This window comes from Neovison vison, chromosome 6 (assembly GCF_020171115.1).
Source record: "Neovison vison isolate M4711 chromosome 6, ASM_NN_V1, whole genome shotgun sequence".
Classification (NCBI taxonomy): Eukaryota; Metazoa; Chordata; class Mammalia; order Carnivora; family Mustelidae; genus Neogale; species Neogale vison.
Window position 1 is genome coordinate 143119375 of NC_058096.1, and position 27404 is coordinate 143146778.

At 36.8% G+C, this 27404-nt stretch overlaps 1 protein-coding gene across 1 annotated transcript in view; it reads left to right on the forward strand.

Moving 5' to 3' along the window:
* Positions 1-27404, forward strand: part of KCNH8 (potassium voltage-gated channel subfamily H member 8) — a 385054-nt gene that overhangs the window by 287282 nt on the left and 70368 nt on the right. The window contains exon 8 of the mRNA XM_044252531.1: positions 23696-23893. Coding sequence (XP_044108466.1) covers positions 23696-23893 — 198 coding nt within the window. The remainder of the gene's footprint in view (positions 1-23695; positions 23894-27404) is intronic.

Consider the following 27404-nt stretch of genomic DNA (forward strand, 5'->3'; position numbering starts at 1 on the left):
CTTAATACACAATTTCACTTTACATGCAGCTTTAAAGAAATGTAATGATTTCTTAAACTGAAAGAAAGCCATACTGCTCTCTAGATTGGATGTAGAAATAACTTGTGATTGAAATGTTCAAATTTTCATTTATGACTTAATCTCTAAATGATAGTGAGAAGCAAAGCTGATTTCCTAATATCTTACAACTTCAGTCATTTGGTCTGCACTGTGATTAGCCCAGCTGGGGAGTCCCTTTGCTTTGCAGCCTTTAACTCTAGCATTTTTTTTTTCAACCCTGCACTCAGCAACCTTAGGCCATTGAGTTGGCTCCAGTTGAATTACTGTTTTATTACAGCCAACCTTAGTTCTTGGATCACAGGATGCTAGTGTAAGGAGGAGCCCTAGAGAGAACGATTCTAAACCTCTAATTTTACTTACTTGCTCCCTTCTCATGATGCACTGGGAAGAATAGTGGGCTGGGAGTCATGAAATTAAGAGTTCAATCCAGACCCCAGGCTTCATATTTCTTCTGGGTAAAATGAGGTGGTTAGAACAGATGATCTCCAAAATATTCAGAAAATCAACTTATCATTATGTGAAGAAGAGGGAAACGAAAGACTTTCAATGGAGATTTTCTACTCTAAGGTATTTCTAAAGATGGAAATATATATTTCTACTTCCAAAAATATGTGAACTGGTTTTTGTGATTTCCAGCCCTTATTCCAAAGAAGAAGTCTTTTTAAAATTACATTTAGTCAAAAAAAATTACATTTAGTCTATGTATTCCTTTCCTCAAATCCAAATATAATCAAATTCCCAGTGCTGAAGGGTAACGAGAATATTTGTAAGAAGTAACAGAAAATAACCTGTGATTTCAATGGAAAAGAATCAGGGTGTCAGAATTTTTCTTAAATTAGTATCTTTGTTACCTTTCTTTATCTCTTTCCCCCATGACTAAATTTTAGAACATTGGATCCAGGTGACAGTTTTTCTGAATAGCAATCCTTGATGCATCCTCTTTCATCTTCCCACTAACATTTATATAAATGACCAGGATAAAACATATTAAACAGCTTAAACATCACTGAAAATTAGGACCAATCATTGATCTCTTATTACAAGAAAGAAAAAGAATTTCCACCAAATGACACATAAAAAGGTTTGGATTTTAAAATACAACCAACAGACCACTTGAGCTTCAAATTTTGAGAGACCCACACTAACAGAAACCCTTCATTCCATACCCATAGTCTGCCCTCTGATTCAGAGGGTGTGGGTATGCAAGGAGATGGACAATTATCCCTACTGCACAGGTATTGCTTTAAAGCAGACTGATGGCTCTGCCAGACTCAGTAGCTCTGCTATTTCATCCAAGACTAGGAGAAAGTTTCAAGTGTTCAAAATTTCCCATCTTAGAGATGTGGGCAGGGAATAGAAGTAGTACGGGGATAAATTATCAATATTAACTGGTAAGTAGAAAAGTATAGATTAGATAGACGTGAAAAATTAAATGTCACCCCCAAAGAGAACTCAAAATAGTACACATAACCTTTTAAATCACACTAACTATGGAACATATAGAAAAAGACGAGAAAAAAGGAAGTATCAAGAAAACATAAATGTAAGAAATAATACATCATGATTTTAATGAAAATTTAATGACATGGGGAAAAGCTCAGGTTATTTCAAATGACAAACTCAGGATGCAGATTTGTATTTGTATCATATGATTCTTATTTGGGATAAAAGATAAGTACATACACACACATATGGACTAGAAATAAATTCAATAAGTAGTAGAGTTATTTGTAATTTTTATACCTGTTTAAAGACAATTGACATCAAATTGGCATTTAGCTTACATTTACTTAGTACAAACTACATACATTGTTCAGTGCTTAATATATTTGTGCACATTGTCTCATCTGATTTTTACTGCATTTTCATGAGGCAGATATTTTCAACCCCATTTACAAAAAAAAACAAACAAAAGCTTGAAAAGTTTGAGGTTTCCTAGATTTCCTTTTTTAAATAAAAAATTTTTAACCTACAAAAAATGTAGAATGAATGTAGCAGACACTGTTTGAAATTATACCTTTAACATTTTGCCATATATGCTTCATTTGTATTCTTAAAATAATACAATATTATAGATAAAGCCAAAACCCCACTACCCCCTTAATTCCCACTTGCTCCTTTTTTATCGAAGTTGGTGCATAAGATTTCCTTAGATGCTATTTTTTACTATGCAAGTGTATTAATAAAACAATGTGTTATTTCATCTCATTAGCTTCCATATAAATTATCACAAATAAAAGTTGTAGTAGTAATAATACAGTGGATAATTGAATAGCAGATACTAATGGATGATGATAATAACACATTGTTCCAGTGTCTTATTTGGTAGTGTTACATGTGTTCTTTCCCCGGATCTTCACCACCAATTATTACCAATGATTTTAAACTTGCAAAAATCTGGGGGCAAGGAGAAGTGGCGGGTATGAAATAGTGTCTTGCTTTAATTTCCATTTCTCTATGTAAGTAAGGTAAAACTTTTTTTTTTCCTAAAAAAAAAAAAAAAAGGATACCATTCTTTTGTTTGTCTTTTTCTTTTCTTTTCTTTACCTTTAAATTTTTTTTTCCTTCCTCCATCCCTTTTTTCTTTTTTGGCTACTACAGTTTCCTCTTTGGAGAATGAGACACTTAGCTCATTAATTTGTAAGTTCTTTTCTTTTCTAAATAATCTATTTGGCCCTATATTTTATTTTATTTATTTCTTTAAAGATTTATTATTTATTTATTTGACAGACAGAGATCACAAGTAGGCAGAGGGGCAGGCAGAGAGAGAGGGGGGAAGCAGGCTCCCTGCTGAGCAGAGAACCCGATGCAGGGCTTGATCCCTGGACCCTGAGATCATGACCTGAGCCGAAGGCAGAGGCTTAACCCACTGAGCCACCCAGGTGCCCCTGGCCCTATATTTTGAAGTGTTGAATCTTTAAGAATTATTATTCAATGTTTATGTGACTTGTGAAGCTAAGTGTTTGTTACTGATTTCTAATTGGATGCATTAGTTGTCACAGAATTTGGTCTCTGTGACGCTAATTCTTCAGTGTTTGTTGAGGCTCAATTTGAATATATTCTTTGGGTGTTTGGATAAAACATACATAAACTTTTTTGTGTATAATTCTGCAAGGTTTTATATATGCCCATTAGGTCAAGCTTCTGAATTTAGTTAGATAAGTATTGTAGATCCCTATTAATTATTTTTTATCAAATGTATACCAAAATTTTATTTAGTGCTCTTTCAGATTTCTGTTCATTTTTCATGGTGTTTGGTTTCTTTTTAGTAGTTCTAGTTCCCTATTTGTTCCTAGAACAGACTTGTGAATTGAATTTAAGTATTTTGAATTGATTATCTTAATTGTGTTTCCCCATTTTTATTTTATTAATTCAAGTTCACTGTGTGTTAATTTTCTTTTCACCTAATTCTTGCAAAAGGTGAACTATTTCTTCATGCATTTTTGTCTTTTTTTTTTCATTTTTATTGTCAGATCATCTTCAATAAGGCTTCTTTTAGAAATCTCGTACAGATTGAGGTATGAGAATATACAGAATTTTAGTTGTTTTTGTTTGCTTTTGCCAAGGACACTAAGCTTATCTCTTGCACTAGGATCAAACTCTTAAAACCTTCTTAGCTTCAAGGTGCCTCATGGATAATGTATATTCAGACACCAATCAATGAATGCAAGGCACATGTCTGAATTTTAAAAATTTATCTCAAGAGATTACTTTTTACAAACTCTGGTTTCCTTGTCATTCTCAGAAGATGTTGGGTAAATTATTTCTGCTCTTCCCCATCATGTGTCATGGCTGTATACCAGGTGTCAGCCCCAGTGTTTGTAGGATTTCAGTGTTCTCTCCTGTGCCTGCATGGGTGTGAAACCCAAGGCCACAGACATCCTTACTTCTGGTCAGCTGCCTATCCCTCTCTCCCTGTGAGCACCACCACTGTGCCAGCCTTCAGATTTGCTACCCCTTCTTTTTGCATATGGAGATTTCATCTTCTTTTTTGGAAGAATGTATATATTATCAGTATTTCCTATCTATATCAGAAAGACTTACACAGTAGCCAAATTCATAATTTTGCCAGAACTAAAGTGTCAATTTCTGCCCCAAATAATGTAACCTAAATTCCAGGGTGATTTCATTGTATGTTTTGTTTGAAATATAGGGATGGTTGTCATCTAACCCTAAAAGGCCAATTGAATAAGGGCTAATTACTCAAGACCTTATTCCCACTTATGCTGATGCCTTTATAGAAGAAAATCATTTAAACATAAGACATCAAATCTCTAGTCCTTCAAAGAGATTGTTTAGCTATGAGGGAAATAAATTATGCTGCTGTCTAGAGAAGACATCATCAAATGTGTTTAATATAGAATTATTTCTTTCTAGCTACTCTATTAATCATATTCTTTTGGAATAGGTGACAGTTTAATGTACTGCAGATTATTTTCCCAAGAGACTATCATACAGAGAAAAATAGGATAGAAAAAAAACTGAGTCTTTGAGATTGTTGCATGTAAACTCTGAGGTTTTCAGTATGTACTATAAAATAAACATTTGTTGAGGCCCAAAGAACAGTGTTATGAGCTGCAAACAATACAAAGAGTTGTAAATTAGAGCCTCTGCCTTATAGAAGTGTACTCTCTTCTTAGAGAGTCAAGAGGTAGACACAAAACTACACAAAAATTATTTTTAAATGCTGGTTTGTAGCAAATTCGAACAGACAAAAACTTCCTAAGAAGTTTAGAAAGAAATAGAAGTAATTATAATGGAATCTCCATGAAGATGGCATTTGAGGTGGACTCAAAAGGTGAATACTGTTTTGGAGAACATTTATGAAACATTTAGTGAGGTGTGTAGTATGAATAAATTCATGGAAATAGGAACTTTCACAATGCATTTGAGGAACCCTTAGCAGATGAGTTTGTGTGGAGTAAAACATTCTTGAATAAAATAAAAAGCTAACAAGAGAAAGGGTCATAGCATATACATGGATGAAGCAGTCCAGGTACTAAACTAAAGGTTACTAAATTAAGTTTTGAAAGAAGTGAAGAATGAAAGCCCTAGATGAGGGAACCAACTATGGCCTAACTTCACCTCCAGCATCTGATTTTTTCCAGAGAATTTAAGGGTCAGGATTTTTTGGTAAGTGTCTGATATTTAAAGATTGGCAAACAATTTAGAACTTGAAAAGCATAGTGGAAGCACAGTGCAAATAACTGAGGACCTGATGAAGTCCATGGGTCCTCAATTTACCCATTCAGACACACAATGGATAAGAAGAGAGATAAAACCAAAATAATGGGTTGGAGTCTTGGCTGAGATGTGCAGACACAATCCCTAAGATAAGAGAGACCACAGAAGGTGTGACCTAATGAATAGAGTATTTTAGGGATTTTATTTCAAACTCAAAAGGGAGAAACACAGACAATACTTCTCTTCATGGTGTTTGCCAAACAGTTTAGCCCAGCTGGACTTTTGCGTAAAAGGGAATACACATGCTATTTTTAGGAAATTGGTCTCACACTTTATATATACTCGCACTAATGAAAAGCTTTCTTCTATTTGTTATCCTAATTGTGTGACTATTTTTATAAAATGGTATTGAATTTATAAAGAATTTCCACTGGAGTACTTTCTCCATTTGAGATTTTAACACACATGACCATAAATTATAGATACATGATAAAAGAGAATTAAACATTTTATGTAAACCAATTAGACATCTAGTTTAAAAATGTCCATAACTCTTTTCTCCATTCTTGTCATGTGTGTATGTGTGGGTATTTGCTTTGTATTTAGGGTTTCTCCAAATAGCCACAACCAAAGAAATCATTAAAATATGTGTCGTAGTCTAAGACCCCGGTGTTTGCTGCTAAAATCTCCTTGCTGTCATGTCATTTACTTGGACACGAGTCTTTTGGTTTTTGTTTATTTCCAATAAGATTAGTCAGGAAAGACAGAGACAAATCCCAAATTTAATTCCTCAGAAACTCAGAGAACACTGTTAAGATAGAAATGACTTATGAACTCTCTCTTTGCAAAAATTGTAGATTTGTTTCCTTGTATATTTGTCCCTGCCCCTGTTCTCAACACCAAGATTAAGTAGACTGGCAGAATTTGGATGCCAGAAGATTCCCTCCATGGAAATACTAATGGCGGATATAAAAGTTTAATGTACGTCAAGCTTTATGCAGCTTTCAAACTCTATATCCATTTTCTCTTATGAAGACATCGAAAATTAATCTGTGACTGGACAGCTTCCTGTGAACCTACATTTGGTCTCAAAGGATCAGATCTCACATGACAGTTTGTAAGAATGTGAGTTCTAGATTCGGATTTCAAAACCTGGATCCTCTCCTGACCCTCTCTGTGTGTTGGTGTGTCACTTACCTGTGTAAGTAAGGCACTGGTCCTCATCCGTAAAATAGAAACAGGATTAGCGTGCTCGCTTCGGCAGCACATATACTAAAAAAAAAAAAATTAGAAATAGGATTAGCTTCCTCACCTATAATGAAGATGAAGTGATAGAAAGTGATTCTAGGATGCTCAAGTCACGTTAACAGCTGATGCTGCCGTAGCCACCGTGGCTATTGTAGCCATCATTTGATTTATTAAAATCATGGCTCTGGCAGCTGATTTTGTTTCCAAGAAACTTTAGGTACTTGATCTGCAGCGTTGAAGCCAGCACCCAAACTGCCTGTAGTCCTTACTGGAAAATCTGCAGCTGATGGTCAGATTACAGGCTTATTTTTAGCAGTCTTCCTAGCCTAAAATGGAATTCTGTCAAGGTTGGCTTTTTTTTTTTTTTTTTTGGTGATACACAAGAGGGTGGTATTCTAATTTTATCATTTGCCCATAAATTCATGTTTTTAGAGCTAGCTAATCCCATTAATTTTTAAAATATACTGCCTTAGGCTTACAGGTTGCAAAGCTATTCTGTGGCTGAAATACATGATGGAATCTGTGATGACTTCGACCCTCTAGGAAATAACCAATGAAATGATTTCAAAATGCCAGTTTGCACTTGGTTTAAAAACACGTCAGAACTGAGGAGACATGACTCATGTCTCCAATGCAGTGTTTTGTATGTTTCATACAAAAAATGCTTGTTCATAGCAATGCAAATATATTTATAGAAATCCAAAAATAATACCATGGTGTAATAGGATTCTGAAGAGCTGGATCTTCTTAAATGAATAATCCAGTATGATTTTGTTGACAACTAAGCATATGTGGCTTTGCAGTTTTTCTGCCCACAACATACTCGGTGAATGGTGTAAGTCAGTCATGTTATGGTTGTCATTATTTACAAAATCTATGGCCATACTGAGTGTGTTTGGTGCAGGGAGAGGGGGACAAATAGCAATTCATTGCCACTGACAACTTAGAGGATTTTACATTCTTTAAAGTTGGTGAATCACCTGTTTTTTGGTCTGCGGAAGATGGAAGATTCCATCTTTGGATGGCAAGCTCAGTGGAGTTATTTTAGTAAAAGCCTCTATCTTCTATGAATCAATAATTGCATTGAGGCATCAGTCAAACAATGAAAAAATCTTTATTTGACCAAATATTGAATTGACTTTGATGAAGATAGATTTTTTCTTTTTTTAAATTTTTATTTATTTTTTAAATTACTCTTTTCAGTGTTCCAGAATTCATTGTTTATGCACCACACCCAGTGCTCCATGCAATAGGTGCCCTTCTTAATACCCACCACCAGGCTCACCCAACCTCCCACCTCCTGCCTCTCCAAAACCCTCAGATTGTTTTTCAGAGTCCCTAGTCTCTCATGGTTCATCTCCCCCTCTAATTTCCCCATCTCTCCCATCTCCCCATGTCCTCCGTGTTATTTCTTATGCTCCACAAATAAGTGAAACCATATGATAATTGTCTCTCTCTGCTTGACTTATTTTGCTCTATTTTTAATTTCTTACGGAATCTTCACACTGTTTTCCAAAGTGGCTGTACCAACTTGCATTCCCACCAACAGTGTAAGAGGGTTCCCCTTTCTCTACATCACTCAGCATAATCTCTTCCAGTCCCGTCCATGTTGCTACAGAAGTTGGGTATTCATCCTTTCTGATGGAGGTATAATACTCCATAGTGTATATGGACCACATCTTCCTTATCCATTCGTCTGTTGAAGGGCATCTTGGCTCTTTCCACAGTTTGGCGACTTGCAAATGGCAGTGGCCATTGCTGCTATGAACATTGGGGTACAGATGACCCTTCTTTTCACTATATCTGTATCTTTGGGGTAAATACCCAGTAGTACAATTGCAGGGTCATAGGGAAGCTCTATTTTTAATTTCTTAAGGAATCTCCATACTGTTTTCCAAAGTGGCTGTACCAACTTGCATTCCCACCAGCAGTGTAAGAGGGTTCCCCTCTCTCCACATCCTCTCCAACACACGTTCTTTATTGTCTTGCTAATTTTGGCCATTCTAACTGGTATAAGGTGTTATCTCAATGTGGTTTTGATTTGAATCTTCCTGATGGTTAGTGAAGATAGATGTTTTGATCCTATCATTTTGAATCTTACATTTTAACTGACTCTGAGGATGTTTGTCCTTACTCTTCTGACCTCTAAGGACATTTCCATTGTATATTTAGTAATACAGACATTTTCACCAGAACGGCAGCATTTCTGACTTCTCATCTATAAAACACTTACTACAACTTCATTATACTTTTCTAAATTTTTGGATCAAATACCTATATAGTGGTGTTAAATAATTCTGTTCCATTTCCTTTTTAAAATTTCTATTGAAATTACTTTTATCAAGGTAAATTCTCTTATATGTAAACTTTACACCAAAGACTTAATTCGTCAATTTTTTCAAATCCCCACATCAGGTAGAATGAGTTTTCTTTTGTGACATTTCTACCAAGTCCGATTTTCCCAGTGTTAGTTTTAAAGAACTAATTTTTGTTAAGAAGATTTTATTCTTCCATCATTTTTTTGGTCAACAACAATTTTGTTTTGTTTGCAGTTTTAGCTATTGTGTATTTTACTTTTTATCGATTATTTCTACTGTGTTTAGTTTGTCCCCAGTCAAAGTTTGCTGTCCTCAGTGTTCCTAAAGAATGTTTATTTTCAGTTGGGTCATTTTGTTTTGGGAACTAGTCAACTTGAACATGCTCTGTTGTAAACATCATCAACTATATTTGTTTCATTTCTACTAACCATGCTTATTAGTTGGATAGCATAATTAAAATATGCTTATTTCTTTGAACAAGGAACTAAGAGCATGAGAGAGAACAATGATGGCATCTAGATGGAGAGAGGCATCAAATGTCTTTGCAATCCAAATAGTGGGTCAACATGTCCTTTAAATTTTTAGATACCTCAGTGGAATACATCAGGAAACATATGGTTTTGCTAAGTGATGGTGATGCCTCAATATAGTTTATTATCTGTTTATATTAATGGATCACTTTATTCTAATACCCAAATTTCCCCACTGGCATATGTCCATTTTTAGTTATATACATAATGTATGATGAAAATTAATTGTCAACTCATTTTCTAATTTAGAAAGCTGATTTGTTTTGGAATCATCTAGTTATTTGTGACAAAGTGATGGAAGATTGCAGAAAAGGTGAAAAAGATCCAACATTTTATGTGGCAATCATACCCCAGGCACCAAGACAGATGTTTGACAAAATTATCTTCTTTAAGCCTCTCAACAAACAGGAAAGCATTTTTAGTTCCTTTTTTAGTTGCAGGAGCCAAAACTTAGAGGGCTAGCTGCCCTGAAGTCATGGAACTACAGTCTAAGCCATTCTGCAGACCCAAAGCCTGATTTATATTCATGGCAAGTATCTCTATTCTGTAGGCTTTATGATTGAGAAGGCTTTGCTTTATCCCTTAATAAATATGTATTGAGTGCGTGTTAGGTGCCACACCCTGAGCTAGGCTTGGGAATCAAGCATAAAAAAAAATGATAATTCCTACTCTCAAGAAGCAGCGGTCTAATGGGAGCAGCAGGCAGATAATCAGATGAGATTAAAGGGCAGTGAGGCCTCCAGTGGCGGGAGGGGGAGGAGAGGAACAGAGAGCTAAGTGATGGAAATGAAAAATTGATTACATAGATTACTGCAAAGTGAGGTGGGATAAAAATTAGTCCTAAATGAAATCACTGGAGGTGCAAGCGTTTTGCAAAATCCTGAGAAATGTTTGTAAGTGTTGCATCATAGGGATGATGATTCATCATGATTAGGAATTATAATCTAGATACCAGCATAAGACTTGAATGCCAACAACCCAAATTCTTCAGTATGAGCCTGTCTGAAGACTGAAAAGTGTTTCTTCTTCTTCTTCTACATTTGTTGAGCTTTATCAGACCAAATGACCCTAAGATGAACCCCTAGGTGTTTCTCCAGCAGTTCCTCAAGGTCTCAGTAGTTTTGCCTTATTGTTTTTTCGAAAGTCATCTCTAGATTTTAAGAACGCGCACTCTTTTTTTTTGCATTATGAGTATTCTCAAAATAAAGTTGAAGGAACACCCCTGCCTCTAGTAAGAATTATACTAAATTCATTCCCATGTTATGTTATTTGTGTTTTCTCTCTATCTCTCTCTCTCTCTCTCTCTCACACACACACACACACACACACACACACACACTTAGGGGGAGAATGATTTGACCATTTTCCCTGTTAATTTATTCAAAGGCTTAGCATTCTTGCCACAGAGTTATCCATTATATTAAATATTAGTCTTTGATATAGCAGTTTAAACCCAACTTTTCTTTTGATTGGTTGCTTTTGTTGACTTTTGATATCTTGAAAGAAAAGGAGGATATTTTTAAGTTTGTGAAATTGCAGGGTAAACATATTTTACATGATTTCCTCTCCTGTACCATTAACTTCAGCGAAATTACACAAACTCCTTTCTTCCATCGTGCATTAAGTGTTCCTGGGCAAGCGCCTTTATTTAGCTTCCCAAAATGCACTTTCCCTCCATCTCTATTATCCTTTGTAGTACAATTTGAATACTCTCCTTTAAATCATTTCTGATTGCTCCAGCAAGGGGACACTGAGTTCAGGCAAACATAGGCTATGATTAGAGTCTCCTGAGTAGACTGCAAGGCAAGGATGACCCAGCTCCCTTATCTTTACATCTCACACAGCATCTCCATCTCCAGCATTATGTATGGTTACTAAATATTTGCTTAGTGAGTGGATTAGTTAATTAATGAATTAGGCGCTATTAGGAAAGAGAACTGATCTGAATATACACTGGGCTGGAAAATGGATGTGATAACAGAGCAGTCGGGAACCAAGTTTTGTCATGAAGGCACAACTGCTGATCAAAACAAACAAACAAAAAACAAAGTACAAAAATTGACTGCATTCAATTCTGAGACAAAACATCAAAGGTAGAAATGAACCATCTGCGGGATGTTTGGAAAAGGGAAATCAGTAACAGGAACTGGCCTCCTATGACCTTGAAAAAGGCGACCTCCTAATGTGGGTGGAATTGCAGCCGAGGCCTTGACAACTGTATTTTCAAACTTTGGAAATGCTGCTATATTTTGGAAGAAGAGAGTAGAAATGAAGCCAAAGGGTGGGGAATGAAGGGAGGCAGATTGGGCTCAGCCCTAGTGTTAGAGAGAGCCAGGGCTGTAACCTACAGGGTAACCTACATGTTCTTGGGTCCTCAGTAGTTGGAACTGGTTGCCAAATCCTGTCTCCACCACAGCCTGGGCTCATAGGGCCCCGCACTGCTCCCTCAATCCTGCCTGGGCATGCTACTGCAACTTCTTGCCACTTTCTCTCTGGATGTTCTGGTGTCCTTGGATTTCCCTGTTTTCATTACCGTATGCCTCTTACCGCCTCTGCAATATCCCCAGAGTGGGACAGTTTTCTCCATGAATGACACCTATAAAATCTGCCCCATGGTCTTTGAAACACGTTTTCCAGAACCCGGATTGAAGGTATTTCAGAAGATATCATCCAGTGAAAGTACAAACACATTTTCCCCCCAAACTACTAGAGTAGGACTGAGGCAAATATGTAAACAAGCTATATACTATACTTTGATTACAATGTGAGTTAAACCAAATTTCGCATGCTGGGCTGGAGACGAAACCATTTCTTACCCCTGCTTCCATCGTTTCAAATCCATTACAAAGGCATTATGGTCGCCAAATAATAATTTGTAAACAAGAGTTGGCATCTCCGGGTGAAATTAAAAGTCAGATGCCAGTGAATGGGATGGTTGAAACATGATTCCAAGTGCTTAGTTTATCTAATATTTTTAATAAGATCTTGGAAACTATGTAGGAAAGTGGGTTTTTGTAAGAAAAACAAAAGCTGTGTGGCCTCTAATTTCTCCACAGCATGGGCTTGACCTATATAAAGTCTCTTGCAAAGTCCGCGTGAGGGTAACCAAAGAGTTCTATTCCTGGAAAATGAAACCTTGGGGACTTGCTGAGAGTTCAGTCTACAGTTCCAAAAAGCTTTCACATTCCCCAAGCTTTTGCTTACGCTCAACATTAACACATCAATTCCCACCAACCACCTTTGGAATAATAGCTAAGGCTATTATTGGAATATTGGAGTTATTGGAATAATAGCTAAGGTGGGGGTGTTGAGGCAGCAAAGACCATCACAGAAGTTTCCATGCTCAAAATAAAAAATAATGTCACGTCTCCACACCACACGTCCTAGATGATAGTAACTATAAGCAGCCGAAGACAGTAGGGGAAATTTTTATTGTCAGGTGGGAAGGAACAGCAATTACACAGAAAAATCAACTGGGGCAGCCATTTCTATGAGAGACATGAAGACGATCAGGAGTGTGCTAAAGCCAAAACCTTGGCTGACAAGAAGGGTCAGGAGGTAGGATGGCATATTAACAAGTGTAAGAAATGTCAACTCAGACAAATCCAGACTCCAAAGCTGGTCCTTCTCCTTAAGAAATGTCTACTCTTGGTCATGTTTGACTTGGCCTTTCCAAGTACTAATATTTTAATATCAACATTTTAGATTGTAATACTAGGCTCTTAGAGTTGTAAGAAACTCTTACACAATAGAGGATTAAATTAAATACTATATAAAATATTCAGCACATTGTGTGATCAGTGTGTGGTCTGATCATGGTGCCAGACACAAAGGCACAAGCAAGAATATTATGGCAAACTGTTTTGACCATAAAAAGTCAAGTATCAGTAAAGCAAATTGATGACAGAATATTCTGAACCATGTTCTATCCATTTCGTGTCTTCAGTACTTCATGAGGGAAAGTGGCAACTGTAGTATGAATTGTGCAAAATCCTGGATTTGCAAGAATGATGTGATTATGTATGTTACTTCTGCTCCTGTGTTCATTATTTTCTATGGATGGAGATGAAATGTTGGGTTAATATTTTATACCAGTCTTCAGTAATGAAGGATTTTAGAAGTCTACATTACTTTCAGCAAGACAGAAAATCTTCATTCCTTTCAGACAACAGCAGCAACAGTCAGAATAGTTTTTATCCAGGGCTTGCTATGTTTAAAACTGCATTCTGCTAAGCCCTCTGTGTGGTCTGTGTCACTTGACATCACAGCAGCCTATGAGGTGAGTTACTGTCATGTGTTCCATTTTAACCAGGAGGAGACTAGGCCCCAAGAGGATGAGTGACATAGCCAACATCACACAACTAAGTAGCACTTTCCTGTGCTGCACTGCTTGCCTTCTGGGTTATCCACGTTTACTGGACTCCCTGGCTGGACACATTTTTCTGTGACCATGTTTCCCTTCTGCATTCTCCCTGCATCTCTAGTTCCTTGATTTATTGTCTCTGGGCACTCTGTCTATGTCTCATTTGTAAAAATTTCCATGCCACCTGTAGTTGTCTCAGGTACACCCCATTGCCCTGTATTAACTTCATATCCGGTCGCTCAGTCATGTGCAGTTAAAAACTTACTTTAAAGTGTTCATGCAAACCCCCACCACTTATTGTATTTCATTCCCCATCAAGCCATCAAACAAAGGTAGTTATATGTTTTTAAGGGCATTACTGGACATATGAGTCAGAATCAGCTCTTCTAAAGAACAAAGGCTGACCCCTCAAAGTTGGTGTTTTATTTTGACATGTGGGCATTTCCTAGAAACTTGAAGAAAATGCCTTTAGAACAGTCCCAGTACCAAGTAAAGGTAAATAAAATCCAGAGGACACGTTAGCGGGGTATTTGAATGCAACATTCCAGCATATCATATGGCTTAATGTATTTGAGTTACTTTTATAATTGAGATGTTAGAAAATGTATCTCCTTTAAAGCATTTGGAAGAAATGTAATTAGAACTTTATTTTGAAGTTCTACAAACCAGAGAAACTTGAGATTCCTTTTTAATGGCTGTCAGAGCCTATCCTTCTAATTTAAATGGCTGCTAGCCAACTACTACAGCTGAGAAGTTGTTTGCAAACATGGGACATATCGATTCATTTTTCTTCCCTCAGTTTGTAGCAATTCTGAATCTTTGAGAGAAAAGAGAGAACAAAAAGGCAATTGGGGGCAGATAATGAAAATAAACTTTAGCATGCCAGAAAAGTAAAATTATTTGGCTGAATTCAATTACTTTCATCCTAAATTATTTTCCTGAAACATGTTTTTGTCCCTTTGTGCAAAGGGTGAGTGCTTTGGATTAGAATTTTCTCACTGAATGACAAGTTCTTGTCTTTGTAAATGATGCTCTGAGCCCAGACACCAGTGTCTCACGAACTCATTAAGCCATGAAAAACACATGAGCAATTACTCAGGAAAAAATGTTCATGTTAAGGCAGATCTGAAAGCATTGTGGACTGTTTGAGCATTTTATATAGGACAGTTATGTTCTGTTAACTTAGCCATGATCCTAATCTTTGTTAGAATTTCCTCTATTTTTAGCCAAGATTTGGGAGGCATCTGGAAGTGCCTCAGTTGGTTGGAAACAGATGGCCTGTACTGCCTCTTCTTAAATCAGTCAGAAAACCCTCCAGTAACTGCTCAATTGTGGTTTCAGGGTGTTGCACATTTCTTAAAGCAAAACACTTTCTTTCTAGAGTGTTTTTGTTTGTTTGGTTTGGTTTGGTTTGTTGTTTTTGTGTTTTGTTTTGTTTTGTTTTGTTTTGTTGCTGCATGTGATGATGGTCTGTTTTGGTAGTTTACCATAGTGTATAAACTTTAAATTCATCATTGCCTAAGTGCAATGCTATACCTTAGTAATCAGTACTCAGCGATATTCTTTTATACAAACGTAATACTCAAGTAGACTTTTGAGAACTGGCAAACTGGTTTTTGCACAGGTGGTACATTTTTTCCTTGACAGTACCAATATCACATAAAATTTGCTTCTGAAAAATTGTTCAGCAGTGGAAACAGAGCAGAAATGATACATGCATCAAAAAGTGAAAACCTTCTATCCTTATCCTATCAATATTTGCTGATGGGTCATCACTCAAATAATTAAAAACAAATAAAAAATGAATCCATAAGATCATGGGTTATTGCACAAGTGTTTTGCTTTAAGAAAATCAACAATTTGTGATGAAACGTTATGGGATCTTGTTTCATAAAATCTTAAACCTGGGAAAGATTACTAAAAGATTATGGAAAAAGAGTTTACTCAATCAGTTCACCTCATATTCAAGGTGGAAAAATGGAAGACCAGAACTGGTGCATGAAGGAGCATACATCAACTTAATCAATGGCAGGACCAAGATTAAGACCCTCATTTCCTGACTCAGAGTTCAGTCTCTATCATTGTATGGTTAATCCTTTTTGTTTCAGGCTTTTATCCCGAGAGTAAGTTATACCATTTCAGAACTGTAAGACACCTCTAGGTTTCTGAGAATCAAAATGTGTGATTAGTGGAAACTCCATGTGATGGATTTCCTGTTCAAATTGAGACCTCAGATTTACTGATGCGTTCTCCTTAATGTAGTCAACAAATCAGTGTCAAATACCACTGTAGCCTGGTGTCCTTCTAGTCTTATCCTTAGTCACATCTTGTTAACATGGGTTTGGAGTGGAAGATGGAGAATAAGTTTTGGAATCTAAGTCTCTGCACTTCCCCTTAACTCTATTTCTAACATTAAAATATAGAAATACTAATTTATAATTTTATGATTTAAAATTTATAATTAAGTTCTAAATTATAATTATATTTTACAAATATATTGTATTTAATTATATATAATTATAATTATATTTTATAAATATATATTATAAATTATAATTAAATTCTAATTTATGATTTAGAATTTATAGAAATTCTTTTAATTTAGTTAATTGTAATGTGTCAATATTTACTTCATAATTTGATAAACATGAAGATATTAATATTAAGGGAAACTGGGTAAAAGAGATACAGGGATTCTTTGTACTCTTCACAACTTTTGTATTAGTCAAAATTATCCAAAAATAAAAAGTTTATTGAAATCAAAAAACAAACAAAACAAAAACCTATAGTGACAGGTGCTAGTTGAACTTTAAGGAATGGAGATAAATACATAGATAAAAATTTTAAGAGACAGTGGAGATGAAATCTTAAGCTTTTTTGTAACATTTTGTTTGGGGTTAACAATTCTTTTTTTAATGTGTATAACAGTAGATACAATACCTCACAAATGCATTGGCTTTCCACTGCCACACCATCACCACCCCCACAAACCCACATAAGCACGTGCACACAGTCAGACTTCTGGCACCTGTCTTCATATCTCTCAAGTACCCCTGCAGCTGGGCAGGCCCACGCCTTAGCCCCTTGTTCCCACTGAAGAGACCAGAGAAGTTCTCATGCTGTGTGCCACAATCATTGTCTCCCACTGCTTTGCCTCTCCCAGTCAGATATCTCCTGCTTTAGGAATTGTAAGACTCACAGTGCTTTTCTATCTCTCATCTAAATGAAGTCCGGAAGGATTAAGTATGGAGGGAGGGGAAGGAAATGTTAACTATAGTATTTTTAGTGCTTGGAATTTACATTAGAAACCTCTTGATCCCTGTTGAAGTCATATTCAGGTTCTAAATGCCGTATTATCCCATGTCTACAGTGTGGATTATGTTTGGATAATTATTTTCTCTGATATGATATGTGCCTTTGGGACACAATCCACCACTCTAAGCAAAAGTGGCCACTGGAAATGCAAACTGATTTAATAATGGTTTCAACAAGCACAATTAAAAAGATCATTTAAAATGATTACTTCTTTATAAGCAGTTAATATAGCAGAAAGATCATGGATGTTTAGTTAGAGAGGTATGGATTTGCCTCTCAGTTCTAAAACTCCCTAAAAGAAGGGAGAAAATTGCTGAAAATCTCTGTTGGGACTCCATCAGTTTAAAAAAAAAAAAGGGCAGAGTAATCGTGATAGTTGTATGAAAATAACGGTAAGTGAAAGCCTATAAAATACTTGACATTTAGTAAATGTTGACTGCTGTCAAAAATGTTGTTGGTACTCTACCATGTCCCCTTTCTCTGTATGATTCCCATCCTTAGAGTCTATGTCTATGCCTGAGGCACTGTCCTCTGATGTAGGAGGTCGAAGTCTCCTTCGCCAGCAGTGGGGAATTCACGGTCCCTTGGAGCCGCCCTCTATCCCCTGTTCCAATATGGGGTGTGCTCCACACTGGTCCCAGAGTTTCTCCAGTGGGATTAAGCTCCAACTGCCTATAGTGATAACTGGCTTTATTAGGCATATCTCATTGGCTGCCTCCACCCTCTGTGCCCCTTCCTGTTCCCTTCTAAAAATATTTACTGGGCCAACATTTAAATAAATCACTTATAGTTAAAGCCATGTCTCAGTGTCTGCTTCTGAGGAGCCTTATCTAAGACTATTTCTTTCTTACCATGTATGTATGCTGTAATAAAGAATGGCACCTTACTTGTAAAGGCACTCAGGTACACTGCAACACTGCAACACTGTACTCTTAGGTCTGTAGCGTGTTGAAGTACTGTGCAAAGTGGTCAAGAACTTGGGCTCCAACAGCACACATATCTGGTTTAAAATCCTAATACTGCCATATTGAACAAGCTATTTAACTTCTTAGCCTTAGCTTTCTCAACTTTAAAATGGGGATAATACGGGCTCCTGGGTGGCTCAGCAGGTTAAGTGTCTGCCTTTGGCTCAGGTCATGATCTCAGGGTCCTGGGATCGAGCCCCACAATGGGCTCTCTGCTCAGCGGGGAGCCTGCTTCTCCCCCCACCCCCTGCTCTGCCGGCCTCTGCCTACTTGTGCTCTCTCTTTCTGTCAAATAAATAAATAAAATCTTAAAAAAAAATAAAATGGGGACAATAATTTCTAAATTGTTACGATGATTATGAAATGATGAATCAAAATATGGTTGATAACTATACCTATTCCATAGAGTTAGTGCCTATAAGTGAGATGGAAGAGGTACTGTCCTAGTACAGTGTCTGGAGCACAGGAAGTTCTCAGTAAAATGTAAACCATGTGCCAAATTAATAACGAGAAAACCTCAGCATGGGCTTCATTTTTGCTTCTAGCTAAGTGCTAATACAACATGGTTCATTCATACCAAATTAAGTAATGTATTATTTTGAATTACAGGTGTGGTTAGGTATTTGCTAGTCCCTTTTCTCTTTTCTCTATCCATACATCACATCTTAACACACACATATAAATCAGATTTCATAAGCTTATATTTTACCGTGTAGTTTTTCATATTACTAAGGTATTTTTTATGACAAAGAAATTCACCATAAGCTTTCCTTAACATGCTCCTATTCCTTTCATTAAACCTAAAATATCTGTTAATTACCAAATGCTAACCTAAACATTCCAAGAATACATATGTTGTATAAAGCAGGTCATACCTCTACAAACTGTGCACACATTTGCATCTTAAAAGTCAGTAAATTATTTTAGGAAATCTAAAGAGTAAAATAATTAGAAACTCCCATTTAGAGTTGAAAGTATGTGATTAAGCAAAATATTGGGCCCATGGTAAGTATGCAATGAAAAATATGTGGATTAAATTATACTAAATTTCAGGCTTTTATGGGCATGTTCATTAAGAGTCATTCTAGCTTCAAAATTGATCTTTATTCCAAAAATCTACTCTTTTATTTATGTAATCAATTTCACTAATGACAGGATTATTTTATGATATCTTTTGTTTTTATGAGAGAGCAATTTATTCAGTATATTAGATTTTACTTTATGTTGCATATGTATTTTTCCTTCAAAATGTTCTTTAGGGGAAAAAAAATTGAGCAGAAGCAGACAGACTGTTCTAGGACATCCCTTCCTTTAGAGACAAGTTTCTCCAGCATAAAAAAAGATTGGCTTCCAAATTGGTTAAACTGTTTCTTCTGTACAGTACAGTGACATGTTGTCTTGTTACAGTGAACATGTGCTCTCATTTTGGACGAGCTGTTCTGTGAAAAAGTTTTATTTAGCCCACAGAGCCAATCCCCGGATTTGTGGGTGTTACCTCCTTTCCTTGTTACCAGGTTTTGTCATCATCATTATTGCTTTTGCTCTGTCAGCTGTAACACAGTTTAGTAGCAACCTTTCTTAAAAAACAAGATGTTTCTGAAAATAGACAGAACAGTTGGCTAGACAGAAAAGAGACATCAACAAAAGTAGGTCTGTTGTTCCTCTGTGTTTTGCTCCCTGAATCACTTCTGAGATAGCTTCACACATTGTAAATGAACATGCATTGGATGAGGATATAATCTAACATAATCTGTATGTCCTAATATAAACTTTTATCCTACTTTATCACAGAAATAAACCTATATGGACACTGATTTGTTTCAGAGAATTCTTAAGTGTTTTACTTCTGTTCAAATTAAGGAGTTTTAACCGAATATATTGACTGGGTTGGTTTGTTTGCTTTTTTTTTTTTTTTTTGGTGAGAAAACTAGCTTCTGTTGTAAATGAATACCTTAATTTAAAATCAATAGATGGATCCAGATGTTTCTTCATAGTCTGATTGAGTTGCTGATTCACCCAAGAGGAAGGAATAGCTTTATTATTTCTGATTTTTTTTTCTTCCTCTGTGCATCAACTAAAATAAAAATTAGGTCATTCAATATTTACTCTTTGGGTGAAATGATATTTTTCAGCTTCCCAGTAATTAGCAGAAATGACCAATATGGAATAAAGGGACAAATCCCTCTAATCCCTTCCTTGTCCAGCAGAAATAATATGACATCCCTTTCAGAGCACAAGTTGGAAGACGCATGAGAAATAACCCACTAGTGCTTCAGAATCCTGTGGTTTTCATATTTGACAATGTAGGGATCTAATGCCTACAGGGGCATTATCCTAAGAAATCAACAACCCGAATATGATGATAAATTCAGATGTTATCTCTGCTTCCTGATTTGACCTCTGTGTCTGGACTGCCTTCTTACAGTATATAAATATACCCGTAATATTTTTTAAATACACATTTGATTTGCTTTTGTAATATCTCTTCAATTGCTCTTAGATAAGTTGTCTTTATTTCCAAATCTTTTCTATACAAGATTAAACTAAGTTTTAACCAATCAACCTTTATCACTTCCTCCTCCCCCTCACTTAAACTGCTAAAACAGAGCTTTTTAATCTGATATGTATGAAAGGGCTTCATGAAGCCATGAGCTAAATGAAAATGAATACAGAGTGGTACAAGTATCTTCACATGTACTTTGTTCAGACAAAAGGATCACGTCTTTCTTCAGATTCACACAAGGGTGTATAACTCTTCCAATTTTAAGAATTATTGCCTTCGGGATTCTCTCCCTTTTGTTGTTATTAGTTAGGAAATGCTAATCCCTATCTTAAATTTTACTGAATAGATGGGGTCACCACCTTCCTTTTCCATTACAGTTCACCCGTGGTCCCTTATTTTCTCTTGCCTTTCTGGCTTTTGTAGTTTTCTCATTCCAATGTAAGTAAGAGAAGCAAGAGAGAGAAAAGAGATATGACACACTAACCCTCTGCCAGTAACAGTAGTTGGCATTTTCATATGTGGCACATCATTTGATCCACTACAGCCCTATAAGTTAGACAGTATCCTTGTGTTTACAGATGAGAAAAGTGAAATTCAAAGAAGTTAGTCATTCCTATAGCCTATACATGGAAGAATCCAGATTTAAATCTGTGTTGAATCTAGTGCTGGGGAGGAAATTTTTTCCTTCTTCCCTGTTATGTTCTTTGGCTAGCCTAATAATTACATTGACAAACGACAATCAAACAGAAGAACAATTTAATTTAGTACATATAGAAGTCTCATGTAGACTTGAGGGGGTCAAAGACAGGCAGCTGAGGTTTTTATGCCATCCTGAGCTAACGCAAAAGGGCTGCAAAGAGAAGGAAGACAATTCTTTGGTGGATAAGAAGAGCAAATGTTTGGTAAACAAATGTTTGCTATTCTGATATAAAAAGTTATCCCTGTTAATAGCTCCCTTCTTGGTACAGGCCTCTTATCTAAATTCTTTTAGGTAGTTGAGAGGGAAGTAAAAGGCTCTTCTTGAGTCTGTTAAGCCTTGATTGCCTTCATTGCAAATAATTCACATGCCAAAGTGGCACATTCTAGGGAAGTCTGCTCACTAAAGTTCATTCCTTCACAAAGCCTACCCAGACAGAGTAAATGGACATAGTTTACTAACAGCATCACCTTTTACAATGTCTAACTTACATTTTGTTATTATTTTCTATTATCAAAACATACTTTCATTATTCTAGGACAGATTTACAAATGCACATGTGCTGTTTTATTTCGTCAGTGTTGTCATACTGTCTCATACTGTGACAGAGTGCAAGAATCATTTATACATTCATTAATTCATTCACTTTTTAAAGTAACATTTATTAAAACTTACTCCTGTCAGTGCTTTGATAAGTTCTGGAATAGTGGTTCTAGGTTCTATCTTCACATTAGATTCTACTGGGAAACCTTTGAAAAAATGCCAGTACCTGGTCTTAGCAACAGAAATTCTGGTGCAGTTAGTGGAGGTGGCACTTGGGCAGTGTCTTTTTTAAAAAGCTTTCTCAGTCATGGCCAGTGTTGAGAACCATTGTTCCGGAGTAGTGGCTTTTCAAATCATGGTCCCCTCCATCTGCAGCATCAGCATCATGTGGGAACCTATTACAAAGGCAGATTCTCAGCCCTTCATCCCCAACCTCTTGAACTGTACCAGAAACTCCAGGGATAGGACTTAGCTATCTCTGTTTAACAAGCCCTCTAGATGTTTCTGAGACAAGCTAAAGGTTGAGAAACCCTTCTTTAGAGACATAGGATGAAAAAGACACGATAACTTGCCACTAAGCAATTCTCCTCCGTCTCAAGGAGTTCCCAGTTGTTTAAAATGTGCATTTTAATTACCTAGCACAGTTCCATAATCTATAACTTTAGTTGATAATGGCAGCATTATTACTACTTAAAAAGTGTAATGACTTTGATCTCTTCTGGGCAGCCATTAAATGAAGAGTTTATAAGAAAGTTATGGTCAGTGAATAATTCTCTTAACAAAAGTCTTATGAACTTTAGGGGTTCAGCTGAATCGTCACAGTGTTTTGTAACATACACGCATACAGTGAAAGAGATAGGATTTTGAAATACAAAACCTTAGAGGATAAGTATTTCCAAGGAAGGATTTTTTTTTTTTAAGATTTTTAAAAATTATTTATTTATTTGTTAGAGAGAGAGAGAGAGCGAGCACAGGCAGACAGAGAGGCAGGCAGAGGCAGAGGGAGAAGCAGGGTCCCTGTCAAGCAGGGAGCCCGATGTGGGACTCGATCCCAGGACTCTGGGATCATGACCTGAGCCAAAGGCAGCCGCTTAACCAACTGAGCCACCCAGCAAGGATTTTAAAGTGGTCTTTGTGTTGTGTTTCTGTTCTATTATTGTCAATACCATACTTGCTATTACAATACCATCTTTATTAATGTAGCTTTTTTACAGCTTTATGACAGCATAATTTACATACAATAAACTGCATATACTTAAAGCACTTAATTTGATTAGTTGGGGCTCATATATACATGAGGAGTATAACACAACAGCAAGGGGCACTCCAGTTCCATTGCAAGTAACTGTTAGTTGTGCAGATCTCCCCTTCCATCCCCAAAGGCAGGATGGGGTTCCAGAGAAGACTTCCTGAGGAAGGTAACATGAGCTATTTGTAAGCCAACTAGTTGTCAGCCCAAGTGGATAAAATGTGGCAAGGTTGTACAGGATGGAAATAAAGGGTTTCTCATCTGTATGAAGTCTATATTCTTGTGGTTGCTGCTATTTATCATCATGTAGGGTTTAAAAAAAATTAAAAAATTAAAAATACCCACTAGACATTTTTGTCTTTTAAAATTCCAATTGAGAAAGGTGCTGAACAACACTCTTACTGATAGTAGCAATCTCGGTTTCTATCTATACAGGTAATCTCCAGTATTAGGGTAACTAGTTTAGTTTTGACTACCCATCTGCTCTTGAAAGCCCACTTCTCTGCTGTGTCTTATACAGAACAGCTTGCATAAAAGTGATATTTTTGCTTTGTAGCAATGGAATCTCATTCCTTGCCTTTACCTTCCTTTTAACTTTTCTCTCTTCTTTCTCCTGAGCAAATTAGTATGTCCCTATATGTTCATTTATCATTACCGCCAGGTGCTCATACTGCGACTTTACTCTTTGGGCTTAAGTTCTCATTCTTTCTTCCATTGCAGGCTGGCTCCATGAGTTGGGAAAGAGACTAGAATCTCCGTACTATGGCAACAATACCTTAGGGGGCCCATCTATCCGAAGTGCCTATATTGCCGCTCTGTACTTCACCCTCAGCAGCCTCACCAGCGTTGGGTTTGGGAATGTCTCTGCTAATACGGATGCGGAAAAGATCTTCTCCATCTGCACCATGCTGATTGGTGGTAAGGGAAATTCTTCTTTCACACCAAGAGAATATGCCATACTATTGCTGTTCTGTTTATTCAGTCCTAAAACGCAATAGAAACATATTATTAAAATCAGAAGAGTTTAAAAGTACTAGTTAGAAAATCAGTGACAAACACTTTAATATACATATAGATTAGCAGTGAAAGTTTATGATGTCAAGGAATTCCATTTTCTGGACAGATGAAGAAGTAACCATTTACCTGATGGTTGATTTTGAAAAGATAGGAACTTAGTTTTCTCAATGTACTGTTTACCCTTAGTGTTTGTGAATTACTTGAGTCTGAATTCCAGGTATATGTTTGAAGCTCCACTTTATAGTCTCAAACAGGTCACTGTTATCAAATTTTATTAATACTGATATAGTAAATTAAGGATGTTTGATAGATTACTTAGTTAAAAATAAAACAAAAGCAAAGAAAACATCCAATACAATAATAAATATTTAACATTTTGAAATTTTTTTTGTTGTTGTTTCTTTCTCTGTGCTAAATGCTTCAGTACAATACCCGGAGTAAATCTAAAAGGAAAAACCTATGGGTTGGGCACTATTACTATCCCTTTTAACGAACAGACAAACTAATATACTATTGTTTGGGAACTCCAAACCTACCTTCTGTGCTGTGCTTTGTAATGCTGGGGTTGGACCCTGCGAACCTCCTTTTTCCTTGCCAGCCCACTTCAGTTACTTCCGCCTCCAGGGGCGCCAGAGGAAGACTGGGAAGCAGGAGGTGGAGCCAGGAGACTGCCTGCTTCTGATGTGTCTGATGTACATTCCCTGGCAGACCACCTCAATCAGCAGCACGTGGTCCCAGCATTCAGCATCTTCAGGCACTCCCACAACCCCCTCATTGGGTCTTGGAGATCCCTGCATCCGTTGGGAGTTTCTCCGCATCCAAAGTCAGAGCCCTGGTTTCTTACAACTCCTCATGGCTCCTCTTGCGCTTCTCTGTTCTGATAAGTGCGCTTCTCCCCCTTGTTTATCCATCTCCAAGGACAGAAACTCCTTCTTGCGGTTATTATATCCACGTTACCTTTATACTCTCTTTTTTACTCATTTAACTCTCTAGCCCCAGGAAAACCAGTTTCCTATAGTGAATTTCCTCTGTTGAAACCTTTTGTTTAATTTCCCTTTTCTGAACCTCCTAACATACAGGATTGACACCATTCTTATCAACATTTTTCAGATGATAAATCTAAAGCTTGAAGAAACAAAGTAACTTTCCCAATGTCATACCGTCCGTAAGATAAAGAGGCAAGGTTTGAAGCCAAATAAATGCTTATTTCCATCTATAAACACCTAATCGGAAACTTACTGAATTATAAGACGGCTCTCATGGAATAGTAGGAGATGTGAATGTTTACCTGGATCAAGTATACATTCTTCTTAGGCCAGAATTCTTTTTTTTTTTTTAAATAAGATTTTATTTATTTATTTGACAGAGCGAGATCACAAGTAGGCAGAGAGAGAGAGAGGGCAGGGGAGGAGGAAGCAGGCTCCCTGCCGAGCAGAGAGCCCGATGCGGGACTCGATTCCATTAGGCCAGAATTCTTAAACTAGGGCTCTATCAGTGTTTTCGGCCCTATATGTTTCTCCTATTTTATCATGTTCTTTTAATGGCCTTAATCCCAGCTATCTCTTAGAGTTTCAAACCATATAATAGGGCATGGTTCCTACCACCTTCCTTGTGTGGGAGATACAAAATGAGTATTTGGGGCTTTAAGCAATGACTCATCCAGTGTATGTTGAAATCAAAGAAGTATCAGCCAGCCCTTCCCTCAAGAAACTTGTGATCCAGTTTGGAAGAGATGGGCTGAAAGACATGGAAAGAGTTGTAATAACAGCAGGCAGTAAATGCTAAGTGCCAAATCAGTTGGGGAAGTTCAGAGGCGGTGACAAAGCACGGGCCAGGATCGGGAGAATTTCTTGGAAAGGCAGTGCTGGGGCAGAGTTGCTGAAGTGACGTGCTGGGACTGCTGGGATTTGCTACAGCTCTTGGCTGAGGTACAGCAGCAATAGCCCAGGGAGCAGAGAACAGGAACTCTCGGTTTCTAAAGAGCTGCAATGTGCCAGACACTGTGGTGGCTGTTTTATGCCCAGTTTTATGACTTCTCTAATCACCAGTCTCCTTGACTGCCCATCTTTCAGCTTAGCAAAATGACAAGCATTTTGCCAATACACACAGTTACTTATTTAATATTTGCCCATGTTTCTTCTATTCCTGGTGGAAATCTGAGGAAATGCTCAAGTGCTCAAGGCTTAACCTACTGATCTGACATTTCAAGAACCTGCTAGATAATTGAGCTTTTATTATTTTTATTTTCTATTGATCCACATATTATATTGTGAATGGTCCTGCATCAGAAATGGGTAAGGCATAAAATATTCCCTGCTATTCGCTCTTAGTAGAAAGCAATGCTGGTCCCAGGGCCAAAAGATAGGGGAAATAATCAGATAATGTTCCTTTGTCACTTATTAAATATTCGTTGATCAAATTATCCTGGTGCAAAACCAGTACTCATTTGTCAGTGGCATTAAAGCATTTAGGTGACTTGAATAGCACTGAGGAAACCATTGCTTTCGAATGGCAAATGGCATCTAAGTAACCTGAATTTATTAGTTAAAGCTTCTCAAATTTGTGTTTGTAGGAAATGACTGTATTATTGTGACAATTACCCTGGGCTAGAAGAAATGATGCCTGCATTTTAACATTTTCTAATTAACTAACTAGCATAACTTCAAGAGCGAATCATAAGTACTCACAATATAGAACATTTTGTTCATTTACTTCTCATAACACTGGGAGATAGAAGTTATTAACACCTTAATTTAGATATAAGGCAGCAGAGGTTTAGTGAGTTCAAAGGCCCGAATTCACTGAGACCTAGCAAACCTCTTACAAAATATCCATTTTATTATATACTAGAAATTAATTTTATTCCCTTAATTTCTATAAATAGACACAAATAATCTATTTTTTTTTTTAATTTAAGTATATATTGGGACACCTGTGTGGCTCGGTCGGTTAAGTGGCTGCCTTCAGCTCAAGTCATGATCCCAGGGTCCTGGAATCAAGTCTCGCATCGGGGTTCCTTGCTCAGCAGGAAACCTGCTTCTCCCTCTGCCTGCTCTGCCTGCTGCTCCCCCTGCTTGTGCTCTCTCTCTCTCTCTCTGACAAATAAATAAATAAAATCTTTAAAATAAATAAATAAATTTATGTATATATTACTACAGAATCAAGTCTGAGGTAACTTTTTTTTAAATTTTTTATTTTTTATAAACATATATTTTTATCCCCAGGGGTACAGGTCCGTGAATCGCCAGGTCCACACACCCCACAGCACTCACCAAAGCACACACCCCTGCAATGTCCATAACCCCACGCCCAAGTATGAGATAACTTATTAGGAATCTCCATCCAAGGCTAATGAAATTACTAATGACAGAGATACAATATTTACTACAAAAGCAGGCAGTAGCAATATTAA